Genomic DNA, 17,810 nt, shown 5'->3' on the forward strand with positions numbered 1-17,810 from the left:
AGAGAAAACAATTTTTCTCGGATTCCGAGCTAGAAAATCGGACGTTCTATAATTTTCGCGGGGAGTCTTAATTCAAAAGACACCAAAAGGCTATACCAAATTTGCAGCCCATTTCTAAAAGAAAGCGTCGATATATCAAATTATGAGAAGTGAACTTCCAACACTCAATACAAACTATAGATACCTTTCTTAAACAACATCTGTGACACAACTCTTTGATAAGAGTCAAGGATAAAACGATTTAATATAAGAACTAGCATGAAATGGAAGTATTAGATTCGAATTATTAAGTTACAGAAGAACCCACTGTCTTTATGTCGCCACCAGAACTAGAAAATAGATATCAGACTAAACCTGTGCATCAACCTACTATGGAATAATTAAAGTAACTACTCACCAAAATGGAGGTGGCTATTGGTGGATATTTAAGAGCCATTCCCTGTAAATATGGAGAATCCGACGACAGGTCGGAAAATTCGGATTTTCTTTTATTGCGTCAAAAAGACCCTTTTGGTGAACTATTTTCAGAAATATACTTCCAAAGTTCCAGCGAGCTCACATTTTTGTGAAATCTACCTAGGAAAGTTCGAAATACCGCTCAATTAACCAAGATGGCCGATGGAATTTATGCAAAATTGCACATTTTCAACAGGCCAGTACAGAAAGAAGGGAACTTGCCTGGATTTCACACTCACACAGTTTGTAATTTACACTTTGATCATTCTTCTGAGCTAAAAGTCATCTTGAAGTAAACACGTTTTGTCTATTTCTCAGCCGTTTGAAAAATACAACTATGGCAATTTAATTTAGATGTAAAATTTTAACTGATTTTAGAGGGTCATAACTCTTCTAGTATGCGAATCTCTCAACAAATAAAAGGTTCTAAACCAAGAGCTATGCTATGGGTATACCTATCTAAATGGCTAGTTTGGCCCGTGAAAATTAAGCGCGCTAGACGAAAAACTATAAAGGTATTTTGACCAATTGCGCCTTTTTTGGACGAGTGAGCACGAACTTCGGTCATCTTTATAAATATAATTCGACATGTTTCATAACACAAATTATTCGTAGACATCGTGTATTGTACACTTTAGCTGTACTTTAATAATATCTCAGAATAAGCCTTGGTTATAGATGGGACAGTCCTCTAGAAATCAGCCGCCCAAGCAGACGATTTTGGCAAAATGTCGGCCTTCAAGGTGGAACGGTAGTCCTGCATTCAAAACTTGAGCACCTTTGGCGAGTAAATGGAGAAAAGGCATCGCTACTTCTTCCGTGGTTATCTCTTGTTATTAGTTCTCTCTTTTTACGTTAAAAAGGGGAACCAATCCCGACTGCAAAGATTAATAGAACCGTTTGCTCGGAACGAAACGCAAGTGTACATGCAACGTTTGTGTACACAACATTATTATATGGCTAGCTCGGTGAGCGGGCAACATGAATCAAATCCTGTGCTGTGATTGGCTACCCGAGCGGGCAAGATGGAGCTATCTTGCCCCCCCGGGACTTCCCGCCGTGTCACGCATGGAAAATTTCCTTGAAAGCCATATAATAAATCCTTTAGTGACCAAGCTTGTTTGGTCAAGATGGCTGGATATTGGCATCGTTCTCAGAAGTGGGGAAAAACAGTCGACTTCGTGTCGTGTTTTCCCCTACACTTCTTTCGTGCTCTACCGCTTCCTGCGTGCTTTACAACAGAACAGAGCACAGTCGAGGCTTCTTTATTTGTTAATTGTTCTCTTTGTCACGGTGTCACGCCATGCAATTTACCACGACAACATGTCTAACACGCTGGCTGACCAGTCACAGTTTTAAACCGCTGCATTTGAAATTTTTCCTCTACATTGTTTTAGAAAAAGATACATAGAGAAAATGGTCAAAAAAGAAGTAGCGTTTCTCGGTCTTGCCTGTCAAATTTACACTGAATTTACGGCGATTTCGGATTGTGAAACTCGCGTTCATGACTTTATGGCCCGTCACAAGAGTCAAGTCGTCTTCTCACCCAGATTTCTACAGGACTTTGCCATCTATATAAACCAAGGCCATTTCTAAGGTATGGTTTAAATTATTGCTTACTTTTGTGATACACAATGTCAAAGAATAATTTGTGTAATGAAACATGTCGAATTATGTTCATAAAGATGCAGCTGGGTCCTCTTAAAATGGCGCAATTGGTCAAAATACCTTTATAGTTTTTCGTCTAGCGCGCTTAATTTTCACGGGCCAAACTAGCCATTTAGATATGGTATACCCATAGCATAGCTCTTTCTTTAGAATCTTTTATTTGTCAAGAGATTTGTATACTAGAAGAGTTATGACCCTCTAAAATCAGTTAAAATTTTACATCTAAATTAAATTGCCATAGTTGTATTTTTCAAACGGCTGAGAAATAGACAAAACGTGTTTACTTCAAGATGACTTTTAGCTCAGAAGAATGATCAAAGTGTAAATTACAAACTGTGTGAGTGTGAAATCCAGGCAAGTTCCCTTCTTTCTGTACTGGCCTGTTGAAAATGTGCAATTTTGCATAAATTCCATCGGCCATCTTGGTTGATTGAGCGGTATTTCGAACTTTCCTAGATTTCACAAAAATGTGAGCTCGCTGGAACTTTGGAAGTATATTTCTGAAGATAGTTCGCCAAAAGGGTCTTTTTGACGCAATAAAAGAAAATCCGAATTTTCCGACCCGTCGTCGGATTCTCCATATTTACAGGCAATGGCTCTTAAGTACCGATCAAGTATCCAAAATGCCTCACAAACTTACATATCAAAAACTAGAAAGATACCTTCCCAAATCTCAATTAAGAAGAAATGGACGAGTACTTTCCGAGAAACATTGGCGCTAAATTGGGCAACGTGAATGATCAACCGAACTGATGACGAAACTGTTGGTGCTGAACATATTAGATTTCTGAGGTAACAAGCTAGTCCGTATGGCCGTTATCAACAAAACTTACCCAAGTGGCTCGATCATAAAATATATTCACGATATAGCCAAACTGGATTACTATGCAAAAGCTCTGTACCTAGGCTACTCAAAAGTCTGTCATGTCAACTCAACAATCGAAAGTAAACTGATATGTCAAATGCCGAAGTAAATTCAGAATTGCGCTAATCAGATAGGTATGCTGGGTTTAGCGTTCTAACAATGAATTGAATAAAAGCAACTTATTGAGACCAAAACTTCGAACAACAAAAATTTGCAACAAAATGCACTGAACCATGCATGCATATGCAAATGTCTTCAAACATATCATGCTATTCCAGATGTGAACGTGATTAACGGCGCCAAATCAAATCCAACGCCTCAAAGGAAAAGGAACAGCAACTGAAGACTTGGGGTGATCGCAAGACTATTTAAACCCCGCATTCTATATCTTTGCACGGCCCGACTGATTTTTGAGCAAATTCGAATTATTTACCTGAGATTTGATTTAAATAAAATCTGTCACGGTTTGATTCATTTTAGTGCAGCTTTGAGATTTTTGAAATGATCTCCATTTTAATTACCTGCCTGTAATGTTTTATGAGAGCGCTTTTACTGTTCCTATCTTGTAAATTGCAGACTCTGTCTGAAACCTAAAAAAATGCATATTGGCCTAAATCTTTTTTTCGAAAAAATGATCCTTGCGACTAAAAAAGTAATTTTAAAATAGTAGATTTGTATTTTTCACTTAGCAATGAGAGGCAGTTCAATAGAGCACCTAATGTTTAATTAGTAGCGAGATCAAATACCTTTCTGAAGCTCTCCGCTCCGTACTTCAAGGACTTGCTCGACGTGATACAACAGAGTCTCACCTGGTTCCAAGTTAACTTCCACTAAGCGCCCAGAAGATTGCTCTTTCCGAGTCAAGAAAGTTGCTGTGAGGGTGGCTCCACAAACCAAGAGTGATATAAACGCAAAGATGGCGGTGGTCCGCATAATGGACCATTTACTTGAAGCAGGTTTCCCTCCTTCAGAGTCATCTTCAACGTAATCGTTTACTAGGGTTACCTTATCCTTGTGGTGTTCCTTTTTCTCTGGAGGAACATCCATGATCGAGGTTGAGGCTGTGCGACCACTTCGTCCTTTCTGAAGGTTCAGTGCATTGCATGGCCCTTTTTAAAGTATTCCGGCTTGTTTATCCTCAATGGCTTAATTTTTTGTTTATGGCCGTGATTGACAAGGCGATATTTTTAGCTTCAGTGCTGAAGCAAAGAGAGCAAACGCGACATTGCTATTGTTGATCTGCGAGCACGGAAGCAAATGCACATGAAGTTGAAAGTCTTCCATTTTCATTCCATAACCTTCTTGGCCACCCTGAAGACCAAAGAACTGTGTTAAAAGCCACCAGATAGAGGAGATTTGAGCGTCTGGAGTTTACAGAACCAATATTTTTTTTTGTCAATTTCTTCCTTAGAATGAGGAAATAAAAATAACCGTGTCCTTTCAGAAGGTTCAGTACATTGCATGATTCAGTGCATTGCTTGTTCATCCTCGACGGCTTAATCAGTCTTTTGTTTTTTGGCCGTGATTGACAGGGCGATAGTTTTAGCTTCAGTGCTGAAGCAAAGAGAGCAAACGCGACAAGCTATTGTTGATCTGTGAGCACCGAAGCAAATGCACATGAAGTTGAAAGTCTTCCATTTTCATTCCACAACCTTCTTGGCCACCCCTAAAGACCAAAGAACTGTGTTAAAAGCCACCAGATAGAGGAGATTTGAGCGTCTGGAGTTTACAGAACCAATGTTTTTTTCTCAATTTCTTCCTTGGAATGAGGAAGTAAGAATAACCGTGTCCTTTCAGTAGGTTCAGTACATTGCATGATTCAGTGCATCGCTTGTTCATCCTCGACGGCTCAATCAGTCTTTTGTTTTTTGGCCGTGATTGACAGGGCGATAGTTTTAGCTTCAGTGCTGAAGCAAAGAGAGCAAACGCGACATGCTATTGTTGATCTGCGAGCACGGAAGCAAATGCACATGAAGTTGAAAGTCTTCCATTTTCATTCCATAACCTTCTTGGCCACCCCTGAAGACCAAAGAACTGTGTTAAAAGCCACCAGATAGAGGAGATTTGAGCGTCTGGAGTTGTTAGAACTAATGTTTTTTTCTCAATTTCTTCCTTGGAATGAGGAAGTAAGAACAACCGTGTCCTTTCAGAAGGTTCAGTACATTGCATGATTCAGTGCATTGCTTGTTCATCCTCGACGGCTTAATCAGTCTTTTGTTTTTTGGCCGTGATTGACAGGGCGATAGTTTTAGCTTCAGTGCTGAAGCAAAGAGAGCAAACGCGACATGCTATTGTTGATCTGTGAGCACGGAAGCAAATGCATATGAAGTTGAAAGTCTTCCATTTTCATTCCATAACCTTCTTGGCCACCCCTAAAGACCAAAGAACTGTGTTAAAAGCCACCAGATAGAAGAGATTTGAGTGTCTGGAGTTTATAGAACCAATTTTTTTTTCTCAATTTCTTCCTTGGAATGAGGAAATAAGAATAACAATGTCCTTTCAGAAGGTTCAGTACATTGCATGATTCAGTGCATTGCTTGTTCATCCTCGACGGCTTAATCAGTCTTTTGTTTTTTGGCCGTGATTGACAGGGCGATAGTTTTAGCTTCAGTGCTGAAGCAAAGAGAGCAAACGCGACATTGCTATTGTTGATCTGCGAGCACGGAAGCAAATGCACATGAAGTTGAAAGTCTTCCATTTTCATTCCATAACCTTCTTGGCCACCCTAAAGACCAAAAGAACTGTGTTAAAAGTCACCAGACAGAAGAGATTTGAGCGTCTGGAGTTTATAGAACTAATTTTTTTCCCAATTTCTTCCTTGGAATGAGTAAGTAAGAATAACCGTGTCCTTTCTGAAGGTTCAGTACATTGCATGGTTCAGTGCATTGCTTGTTCATCCTCGATGGCTTAATCAGTCTTTTGTGTTTTGGCTGTGATTGACAGGGCGATAGTTTTAGCTTCAGTGCTGAAGCAAAGAGAGCAAACGCGACATGCTATTGTTGATCTGCGAGCACGGAAGCAAACGCACATGAAGTCGAAAGTCTTCCATTTTCATTCCATAACCTTCTTGGCCACCCTGAAGACCAAAGAACAGTGTTAAAAGCCACCAGATAGAAGAGATTTGAGCGTCTGGAGTTGTTAGAACCAATTTTTTTTTCTCAATTTCTTCCTTGGAATGAGGAAGTGAGAATAACCGTCACGTGCAGGTATATACGGGACGTGACTCCGCAAGCATCTCAGCTACTTTCAGCAGGTTATAGGTCAGGGTAAACTTCACACTTTTCTTCACACTTTGCTGTCTAATTACAGGACTATATTCTCTACTTACACAAATCCCATGATAAAGCTCTTTTACCTGCCCCCTCCCCAAAAAGATGATGTCCCAAGAGATATCTAAAACAATTCCTAAGCCAATATTTTTTTCTGGGGGGGGGGGGGGGGGGAAAGAGGTGTATTATGGGATTTGTGCAAGTAGAGAATAGAATATAGGACTTCGTGATTCCCATAAGTTGCTTAAAAATTCAATCAAAAATCTGAAGTTGCTCCAAATGGCAAAAGTTTCCAGGCAGTTGCTCCAAATAGTAAAAAATGCCAAAACGTTGCCGAGCAACTGGTAGCTTAGGCTAATCATGAGTTGAACCGTGTCCCATCCATTGGAACAGGATTCTGCGCATCACTAATGAGGGCCACACAGCTGACACCGCGGAAATACGTTTTTTGGAGGCGCGATAAAGTATTTTACTGGACAGCGGTACACCTTAACAAAACTACGAAATGCCTGCAACCAGGAGGGGTTGTGCCTAAATCCTACCGCTCAGAAGGACAACCGAGGAGTACTAGAAGCGAGTTTCCGCGTCGAGCAGTTTTCGGAAATTGTCGGCTATTCCAATCTGGCGGACTATACCAATCACATAATATGCGAATTACCAGTGGTAAAACTATGTTGATCAACGAGACAAGAACGTTTTCATTTACCTGACATGTTAAAAATAATGTGTAGAGAGTAAAGCAGTGAATTGTTCGGCAAATGCTGTATATCTCTTTAGGTCTCTTCCCGTCTAGTTCGTAAACCGTAAATTTGTGCGCTAAAATTGTAGACGTCTTTGACTTAGGCACAAGAGTTTTTAAGAGACGCCCTCTGTAAATTTCAACTATGGCCATTTGGACCAGAAAAAATCAAATTCCTCAAACTTTCTCAGATGAATGGTCTAGATAAGTGATTCACAAAAATATAACTTCCAGTTCAATTCGATTCGTATTTTAGCGCTGAGGCCACCATCTTGGTTTTGCCCCTCTGAGAGGGCTTTCAGCGGCCATTTTAGGGCACATTTTTAACAATTTGCCATACAAAGAAAACGATATAAATCCGGGTAAAAATCCGTTATTCAAGGCAAGCAAATGTTTCTTGTTACATTGAGAGGCTGTTTTGGCAATTTGATCATCACCAGATTTTTTTTACAGAATTTCAAATTACTTCCCTTTCGGACTACTCACGAAGCGCCATAAAAAAAGCGAAATTTAAAGGAAAATATCGCCAAAAGTACATCACTTGAGATCCCAAAACTACCCTCCACTTAAAGAGCAATGTCTCACATGTAAAAACATGCAATAAAATTTTGGGCCAGTTAAAACTGTAAAATGTTAGAGGAAGAAGTTTGAGCTGTGCTTTTGTCAACAAAGACAGCCGTTCTAATTAGCATAATAACGTGAAAATAACGATGCACAGAGAAAATAATGATATATTACACTTACCTCGCGACATGTCGACAACTGGATGTTCCACGATGCCTCGTGTTATATTTCCAGTATGTTTCAGTCACATTTTTGGTGATTAGTGTACGAAATCACTCTCAGACATCGCCACGGTTAAGCAGATTTTAACTCTTCGAAGCCCGCTTCATAACATCTATCAATATTATTAACCGCGCGGCCATGGGCCGAGCGCGGTTCTAGGTTTACCCGTGGTTTATTATTTTTTTTTTTGTCGGCGACCAGACGCAGACCTCCGCTCGGCCAAATTCCGAGTCACGCAACGTGTGATGTTTTTTCCGCCAGAAGCTGTTAAAACATTAATACACGGATAATTTTACGGATATTGTTTCCTTTGTTGTGGGTAAAATATATTTTCTTTTGGTTTTATCGAAGCGTTGGATTCAAAGAGATTAATAAATACGCTAAAAAAAGGTATTACGTCAGCCATGGAATGCGTTAACGTTGCAGCTTTCACTTTCGCTACGTGACTAATAAGATCGTGTTTACTTTGCAAGTTTATTTCGCCAGAAGCGACAGTCATTAATTTATTTGCAAGTTTGCGAGTATTTCTTGTGGTTTTAGGCAAATGAAGTAAATTCTTTGGCTATTTCATCGCAGCGAGTTCATAGATCGGAAGGAAAATGAAATATTTGCAAGCCAAGCAAAGAACATGTCAGGACATGCAATGATTACGTCATTGGTAGGGAAATAACCACCGTACTAAAGATAGCCGTCGATAACGTAATTCTTGAATTATGTGACTCGTGTGACTTCTTTGCTAGCCCTTTACTCAAGGAAAATATTAAATTTAAACTTGACTTTTAAGAAAGAAAGCTGTTGTTAATAGTGTTCGTATCTTCATGTCCATACATATCCCAAAGAAAGTTCCAGATTAACACTATTACGTCATCGGAGATTTCGCAACGGCTACGACTGATGGTGCAATAGTACAGTCTGTGTTGATCAAGTGATGTGATGTCTACAGTAATCAATGAATCATCAAGGATTACTTTCGAATGTACACTGCATTGCAACTGTAGTGCTAAGAAAATAGTTAAATTTTAAAAGCGCGGTTTTAAGATCTAACAGATCTTCTTGTTTGTCTTTCGTCTCATAAGCTGCCGTTTACAAGAGGTTTAACAATTTGCTGAGATCCGAACTGACCCAGACGTCTGTTGGCAGCCTTTAAAATCCTCCTCTTAATCGAGGATTCTCGTCAAGAACTCGTTTAAGCTCAGTTCTGTTTTGATCTGTTGTGCACCCGCCATTATTCCACAGATTGCGTTACCAGTCCGGAATATCCCGATAAATTAGGACATCTGTGATGTCACGAAATTCACGTTTCAACCAATGAGAATGCGTGTTTTGATTGGAGTGTTGTGTTTCACAACAAACCAAGAGATTCAAGATGGCGGACAAAGAAAGTCGCGAATACTTTCCAATGCCATGAATGCGGGCCTTCAGGAGGTATATGTTTATCTCGAATTGAGTTAAATACTGTCCAAATTATAAAATAAAAGGAAAGTTTGTGTTCGCGTTCCATGTCACAGACAATTCTGCCCAGATAACGATTATCCTCGGACCGAAGGAAGCACCACAGAACGCAATGCGGGCCACGTTTGACGAGCTGCTGTTATCATTCTTTGGAAAGAGACCGTACAATCGATAAGCATTGTAATCTGCATTTCTCTAAGCACAGCAATGATCGATATGAGAATTGAGGCTTTCCTCCTATCTAGGGATTATCGGGCCGAAATCGACAGCGCGCGCGTGTTCTTATATGCCAGCAAAGATTAATTGTAGATGTCCAAAATGTTATACGTTTTGGCTAAATCGAGGAAATGAAATCATCATTAAAACAGAATTTTCAATAACGCATACGAGTGAGAAATTCTTGTTCTTTTATACAAAATAAACTAAGCTAGAAAAAATGTATCCAAAATTTTAGTGTTGTCAGATGCAGGGATAGTCAAAAATTCTGTTAATATATTCTTTGTAAATCTGAAATTTCTCCATGTTGGTATTTATTTCAAATATTTCCTGTATCTATTTGTTCGTATCAAGCTTTGCCTATTGTTTATGTTTAATTTTTTTAAGACAATGAGCCTTTTGTTGTCTGTTCCTTAGGGATTTTTCGTCCGGTTTCACGAAATTATACTCGGGTCATATCGGATTTAGTCGGCAAATTGTCACTGATGACATATTTTCCCTAAGGGTAACCTACTTGGGAAAACAAAGACAAACCATTCGGGGGTGGGTCAGTAAATTTCAAGAGCACGTCAACAGCTTTGACTAAACTTTTCTAATACCGCGCGCGCATGTTTCGGCCTTACTAGCTCAGCCTAACTGAACTTTACTTTTATTTAAGTCGTTAATTAAAATAATTGATACTTAGAATATAGCTTGTATTATCCGTGTTTTAGCAAGCAAGCGGCGGTCAGTAGCTGGAAGCGATGAGAACGGTTTCTCTTTAAATTTACTTCGTGCATGGCTTAATAGTTATTTAACCAATTGCGCATGGATCTACGAAAACCATAAACGAAAACAGAACTGTTGTCGATCGGCAAGAAGAAAAGTTTACCTTTTGCACCTTTCCACGTTTAAATGATTTCGCTGTTCGCTCATTGATTGCTCGACTGCTAAAAAAAACTCAGAAAAGAAAAAAACAATACAGTGAAGACACACCGCTTGATTTTTGTTTTCTGGTCTATTGAAGCAAGTAAACATCGTTGTTGAAGGCAAAACAAAACGTGCGATTTCGCACCTTTTTCCGTTTCAGTGATTTTTTTCTCCGGTTGGCCAAAAATTCTGAAACAAAAATCTTTATCATCACCGCTCGATTTTTCTTTTTTGGTCTCAGAAAACTCAGAAACTCAAAACTCAGAAGAGAAAAGAAAAAAAATACAGTGAAGACACAACGCTCGATTTTTGTTTTTTGGCCTATTGAAGCAAGTAAATATCGTTGTTGAAGACAAGACAAAAGGTGCGATTTTCGCACCTTTTTCCGTTTCAGTAATTTTATTCTCCGGTTAGCCAAAAATTCTCAAACAAAAATCTTTATTGTCGCATTAGGTGAGCGAAAAAAAAATAGTGTGACTTGTTTGGAATTGCTTGGGCAAACCGTTGTTTTTTTATTCCTTATTCCTTTTTTCGTGACGACTCCCTACCTATTTTTTTTCTCTTCAAAGACCGCGCAGCCCTGTCCACGTCCCAATAGCTTTTGCGGCTGACGTTAAATTTTACTGTGTTCTTTACAGGGTCAACTGCAAGGCGACTTTGGTCAACTTCCTGTCTTAGAAGCTGAAGTTCCTGGCGAAGCTGGAAATTCTCCGCTCTTCTCCCTGCCAATTCCACCGCCTGGCCATTATTTTCGGCTCGTAGCTGCTGAACCTCAGCCTGCAGTTGGCGAATATGCTGGTCGTACGCCTCAAGGAGTGGCATTGAGATAGCAGACTGCTCTACCTCAAAATGCCTCGGTCCGCGTTTGTAGAGGACGTTTGGCGCCTTCTCTATCTTAAACTTGGAAAACATTGCCTAGAAAACTTTTTTTTCGACGATCGAAACACGAGCGAAATGGTTGTTGTCAAGTGACAATAGCGAAATGATTGTTGTCAAGCACGCGTCTCCATAACCATTTACCTCATTAGAATAACTAGAACTCAATGACCATTCATGACAACAAGAAAACAATGGTGTCAACTAAGCGCGAATTTCAAAGACGCTCAGCTGCACTCAAAACATGTTATACGCCGGTAACTTTTTTAAATAACCAATTCGGAGAACAAGCTGAATAGAGGTCTTCATTAGAACTTTATTCTTGTTGTGCACAAGACCTGACAATGGTTAGCGGCACGCGCTTCTACATGGAAAGTAAAGTTTTTGTCAATTAATGGTTTGTTGACGATTAAGAGACAAAGACGATAAAACAATACACAACTAGCCACGAAAGCGTTCAAGTTATGAATACTTTAGTGGAACTAATGCAATGAAAGTGTTTGGTAACTAAATTCCCCAAGAATCCTGTCACCATTTCTTAGATTGACTAATTATAAACTTTAATATGTTTGGAAAGAGTAAAAATCGATTAGTTTGAATTGGGGGAGTAACAGCACTAATAGCGCAATTGTGTTTTTAAATAACACGAAAGGCGCTTTTGTTTTCTTATACTTAAAGACATTCAATAATTTTATCATGACAATTTAACCCTCCCAAGAGTTTACTGATATTTCGAACATAATTGATAGTGGCGGAAACTACGGCAGTTCGTCGCTGCAAGTAGGCTACTTTCCACGCAGCGTGTTTGGCTTACTAGCGGCTGGCCTATTGCAGAGCATTAAACAGACCAGAAAAAAAGGCTTATTTCTTCGCTTCACTTTTCTTTGCCGATGACTGGGTTTTACTTGCAGTTTATTTTTCGCTTTTTCATTTGTATTTTAAAATACACACCCTGGCAATTTAAGCGTGCGTTTCTGAACGTTGGCGTTCGCCGGTTTGCAACAAGAAAGAAATAACTTCTACAGCCCGCGCTTCATGTAACAAATTTTCCCTTCCGTACCCCGGAAAAATGTCGCTGTACTGAGCGACATTTCCCCTACCCCACCACGAGAAGGGTGATATTGTCAGCATCTGGTCGTCAGCGAAGATTTTGAATCTCGCGCTCGGAAATTGGCTGAGAGTCGGTTCTTTGTTCTAGAAACAATAGCGCCTTTCAAGCTGCAAACAATAAAAAATGCCCATAAACGGTGTGCCATTGTCCAAAAATTAAACACAAAGTCTGATATGACTGCGCTAAAAGATATCATGTCTGATTTCCACATTTAAATTATGAAAACTTACATATAATTGCTGACTTTCACAAGTTATTTACCCAAAAATATCAAAATATAATTCCTGGACAGGTTGACAAGGGAGCATTCACAATCCATCCACATGTCCCAAGGTTTTATTATATATTTATTTAAAGTATACAAAACAAATTCTGTCTTAAAAGTGAAATCCATTTTATTTTATTCACTCTTTAGGTACTCTCGACCTTGAATTTGCCTCTTAGCAGAATGCAGGACCTGAAACAAATCACAAGCGCTTAGAAGATTATTACATTGCTTACAGATGCCAATATTATTACAAATGTATTTTTCGTTTTAACATATGAATTTATTTTGAATGTAGTCACCACATTAGTCTCACTAAATAAGAGATTTCCCTCAAGTGGTCTGATAACTCTTATGTTTTCTATTTTTTATTACATATTCTTAACCAAACTGATATGTTTCCTGTTCACAACCAATTAATGTATTGCATTAGTTTCACAATTAGTAATGTTCAACACTCGACACTACATTACAAACTCTCGTACCTTTTCAGTCTTTGCGTTCATAGAAATTATTTTGCAAAAACATTACTTTCTGGTACATTCAAGCTTCATGGGGAGGTGAAGAGAATCATCATCTACTAGGAACGGCTGCAGTGTGTATAGTTTTCAAAAAATGCCAAAAAAAAAGAGTACAATGCCCCCTACAAACCTTAACTTACATGTTTGCATGGCCCTTAACGTCTGGTAAATGAGCACAAACAATCTCTCTACCCTTTGTGCCATTCCTTGGGATACTGATAGCATCCATTTACAGGGAATCACTGCACAACCCCTGGCCTGTCTGTTTCGCTGCCACTTCTGTGCTCTAGGTGGTTTTCAACAGGCTACTGGCTCTCCAGTGATAAAACTGGGGTGCACATTCGGTGAATCCACCAAAACAGAGACCTCCCAAATTTGTTGAATTTCGTCCCCGTACTTAGCGGTCTTATTTCCTCTCTTTTCCCCTTGTTTTTTCTCCAAAAATTCGGCTAAGTGCCTCGAGCAGTCGAGTATGCTCTTCCATGTACTTAAGAGAGAGAAATTGAAAACAACTGTCATAAAAATGAAGGAACGATGCATTACTCAAGCCTTATAACAACAGCGGTTCAGGTACACTTGTAACGCCTCAAATTCAAAGAGAGTTTACAAAATATCGACGTTGTTTACAACCGTGTAATTTGGCATGATGAAACTTTAACAACACTAGAACCAGTAAAAAATATACACAGCTCAATGAAAAATACTTGAATACTAGAAAATAACGCGTACACTTTACTAACCTTAATATTTGGCCACAAAATCGCGTCTACATCGTCGCTTGACACCAAAAACCTCAATGATTAGAAGACAGTCAACGTTCTCCCACTACCAAAATGGCCGCTTATTCTCCTTCTCAACGTTTGGTCGCAAAAAGTCCTGGATAATGCCGGCCAGAGTCTATGCGAGACTAGAAACAACATATCTTCTTGGTCCGCAGAAAAGGTCCGCCATTTTCCCAGCTAACAATAGCTTCATGACGTCATGACTGTCCTAATTTATCGAGATATTCCGGACTGGTTACATTTGACAAATGAACATTCCAACGGGTTGGGGTAGGGTGGGTAGGAAGTGAAATTGTAACCGAAATTAAAGCCATTTTACGCATTTCTGTGGCTAACAAGTAACTGGCTTTCCCAGAATGATTTGAACATGAGCTTCTGCTTGCAGGCATTTTCTAGGATGTTTTTGCAGGGTAGGTGATCGATTATTTAAAAAAAAAAACAAAAGAAAAAAAGAAAACGATAGACGATATCAGGTCAAAAGATCATGATCTGTGTATCTTGATCAGCTTTAACAGTTCATCAGTGAGGCCCTATTAGGGGTTTTCAGGATACTGGATATTTGGGTAAAACGTTAATAGGATGCAAGAAGTTTAGGGGAAATATTAAGAGGACCTGCGCCTAAGAAACGACCGATGATTTCCGGCTAAAAAAATAAAATAGGCCGATTTTTATCTCCCAAGTAGAGGTTAGCAAATGCTATTTAAAAATGAATTTCTTTTGTTTCAGTTTCGCTTTAAACCAAAAATATCGAGCCGCAAACTTTTTCCGTCTGATAGCAGCAAAATCAGACTGAAAATAAGCCCCCGCAAAAAACTGTTCAGAAATTACTATCGTAACGCAAAATAATGAGAAAACTACACAGTGTTGAAGAAAAAGGCTTTTTAATGCAATATCATTCGATAAACATCAAAAAAATTGCCGAAGCGATTGAAAAATAAAGTTTCAAATATTGCATACTAAATTAGATGGAGCGTTGGAGCTTTTGAAAGCACTCACGGTGATGAATCATACATTGGAGGGATATACATCACGTTTCTGGAAAAACATTTTTCGGCCAAAGTATATTGACCTTGTACAAAGCATTCAAAGTTACCGTGTTTACCGTTATCCTGCTACTTCGGCGAAACACTTCTCTTTTGCCAATACGGCCGTGGATAGCGTGTTAAACGCCACTTTAAACCTTGCTAGGCATTCAAAGACCATCCTAAGTAGAGGGACGTAGAATTAAAAGAGAAAGGAAGATGAAAAATACGCAGAAAAAGAAAATAACTCGAAATTACCATCTGCTAACGAAAGTTGAATCTGGAAAATGTCGTCGCGTGACGGCGGCCATTGACGTCATTCATCTAAACAGCGGCGGAATCCAAACGAATGCACAAATAGGAAAACAACTTTTCCCGGCCAGAAAACGTTTAGTGGAACAATGTTATGTTGTTTTTCAGAAATGATGGTCACTCAAAAATAAAAACTTTCCCAACCGCCACACCGTTTTGGCCGCAGCGTGATCTGATCTATGGGGTCACGACTGGATCCCTAGCCGCTGACCGCCTGAAGGACATTGCAGACTCGTTTTCCCACGGTCTTTCGACTTAACGTGACAAATGACGTCAATGGCTGTGCGTGGACTTAAGTCCAATTACCTTATACACAAGCTCTCCCTCTGGCCGGTAGTATTTTCAAGATCCTACCGGCTAGAGGGACAAGATCACAGAAAACTGAAAATATTACTGTAGAGTAATTCCAGTGTAGTATAAAACTAAAGAGCAATGTATCAAACTATTCTGCAAATAAAACTGTGCATGGACTTAAGTCCAATTACCTAATACACAAACTTTCCCTCTGGCCGGTAGTATTTTCAAGATCCCACCGGCCAGAGGGACAAGGCAAAGGAAGTTTGAATTCGGGGATCCACCGAATCAAGAGCTCAATGAAAAAATTCGTCCTCAAGGAAAGACGTATTTAAAAACTCTTGTGCCTAAGTTAAAGACGTCTACAATGTTAGCGCACAAATTTACGGTTTACGAACTAGACGGGAAGAGACGTAAAGAAATATACAGCATTTGCCAAACAATTCACTGCTTTACTCTCTACATATTATTCTTAACATGTCAGGCAAATGAAAACGTACTTTTCTTGTTGATCAACATAGTTTTACCGCTGGTAATTCGCATATTATGTGATTGGTATAGTCCGCCATATTGGAATAGCCGACAATTTCCGAAAACTGCTCGACGCGGAAACTCGCTCCTAGTACTCCTCGGTTGTCCTTCTGAGCGGTAATGTTAATATCGTGTCCAAAAATACTTTGGTTTTCAAAAACTAGAGGTCAGAAGGCACAAAAACACGCAAAATTTTGAGATCGCTCAATTGAAAACGCGATTGAAAAGGGAAGCTTCGCGCCCACTTCTTGGGCGAGATCTAGAGAACCCAACAATGCACAACACGAACACAAAAATATGATCTAGATATGGTTTAAGACGTTTGAATGGAGATGAAAACGAATCGCTTAACATATGCATAAAAATGGTCAGTGGGTTTAAACCCATTAGTCTGTAGACGATAGCGTGAAGGACCTGCTGATCAATACTCGAAACCCTCGAAATATGAAAAAGTATTAGATGGAAAATGCTCCCTTCAAAGACATTTGATTTATCAAGTCATATGCTGAGCTGCAAAGTAAATAATGTACCAAGGAATTATTTTTCCGCGCTAAATTATAGTCCTAATTATCCGCCAAACTGTCAACGATAACATTTTCTTCTGCGAGACCAACCAACTGACGCAAGCCGAGCAGACGTGTGGATATTTTAGGTGGTAAAATGATAAAAGTTCTTTGTACGGGAGACCTAGATGAAAGGGATGATATTCAGAATAACATGGATGAGACCTCTTGGCAGAAAGGTGCTTTATTTCATGTCAAAATGTTCGTGAAATATGAGATCGGAGCAGCTTCTGTTTCCTCGGGCGTCCGCATGCAGTGCAAAGCTATTTCTTGTCTCGCGCCTCCGACATGAAAGGTATCCTAAACTGGTGCTTTGGGTTCTAATTCTTTTTAAATATCTCAGTGATTTGAATTCAACTTGTATAGACTGTAAAAGAAAAATGCGTAGGATGTTATATGGAAAGAACTAAAAAATACAGAATTTGGTTCCAAGCAGCAAGTGAATTAAAGAGGAAAGAAAATATGAACAGGGACACTTCCTATGCTAAGCCATTGGCAGTAAGAGTTAACTTATCCAGGACATACTTGTAAAGCCAAGATGACTTATTGCCAAAACAAAGAGTTCAGTAAGGAAGGTTATGACAAAGCTGGAAAGATCAATATCAGGTGATCTCTTATCATAACTAAACCCCTTGTTCTCTGATAGTATCTATCTTGAGAAACTGTAATAGCTTTACTGCCTCTAAGCAGTTATTTTCTTTATACTTTATGCTTTTAATTTTCACCATAAATCTTATGTAAATAACGATAGCTTTAACAATTATTTTTTCATTAAGTTTAAACTGACCTGAAAAAGAAATATTCTAGAGGAGAGTGTCACAGAGGTTGTACTTGTAAACATGAACCCCCAAGCCTGAATTCTCAACTCCATCCATCCCAGGTTCCCTGTTGCTTTTTGTATTGATGAGTTTATTATTGGCTTCAAGAGAATGATAAGCGTACGTTTTCAGCAGATAACAAAAAAAAAAGACACAAGATTGGTTTTTAAATGTTTAATTGACAGTACAATGACAATAAATAGATAGCTTTCCATGGTTGTTGCATTTATTGGCAGAAATGGGGCCCGCTAGAATGGTCTTGCAAAGGTAGTGGAGGATAACCTAAGGTTTAAAAAGATCAAATAAGACTCCTCTTAATGTTCACCAGTTGAAAATTGGAGTAAATGTTTATTTG

At 39.1% G+C, this 17,810-nt stretch overlaps 1 protein-coding gene and 1 long non-coding RNA gene across 3 annotated transcripts in view; both read right to left on the minus strand.

The window, feature by feature from the left end:
- LOC110055865 (uncharacterized) overlaps positions 1-4,101 on the minus strand; it is a 13,258-nt gene extending 9,157 nt beyond the window's left edge. The window contains exon 1 of the mRNA XM_020762287.2: positions 3,736-4,101. Coding sequence (XP_020617946.2) covers positions 3,736-4,036 — 301 coding nt within the window. The 5' untranslated portion in view covers positions 4,037-4,101. The remainder of the gene's footprint in view (positions 1-3,735) is intronic.
- An 8,566-nt stretch (positions 4,102-12,667) lies between these two features.
- On the minus strand, positions 12,668-14,453 carry LOC149101605 (uncharacterized). 2 transcript variants are annotated; one of them, XR_016202841.1, is made up of 2 exons: positions 13,274-14,453; positions 12,668-12,804 (listed from the first exon to the last, which is right to left on the minus strand). It is a non-coding gene; the product is annotated as an uncharacterized LOC149101605 (long non-coding RNA). The 2 variants fall into 2 exon arrangements; XR_016202842.1 differs by having other exon boundaries at positions 13,264-14,453.
- Positions 14,454-17,810: the final 3,357 nt, after the last annotated feature.

This window comes from Orbicella faveolata, unplaced genomic scaffold (assembly GCF_042242905.1).
Source record: "Orbicella faveolata isolate gen_17 unplaced genomic scaffold, um_ofav_v1 contig_37, whole genome shotgun sequence".
NCBI classification, from domain to species: Eukaryota; Metazoa; Cnidaria; class Anthozoa; order Scleractinia; family Merulinidae; genus Orbicella; species Orbicella faveolata.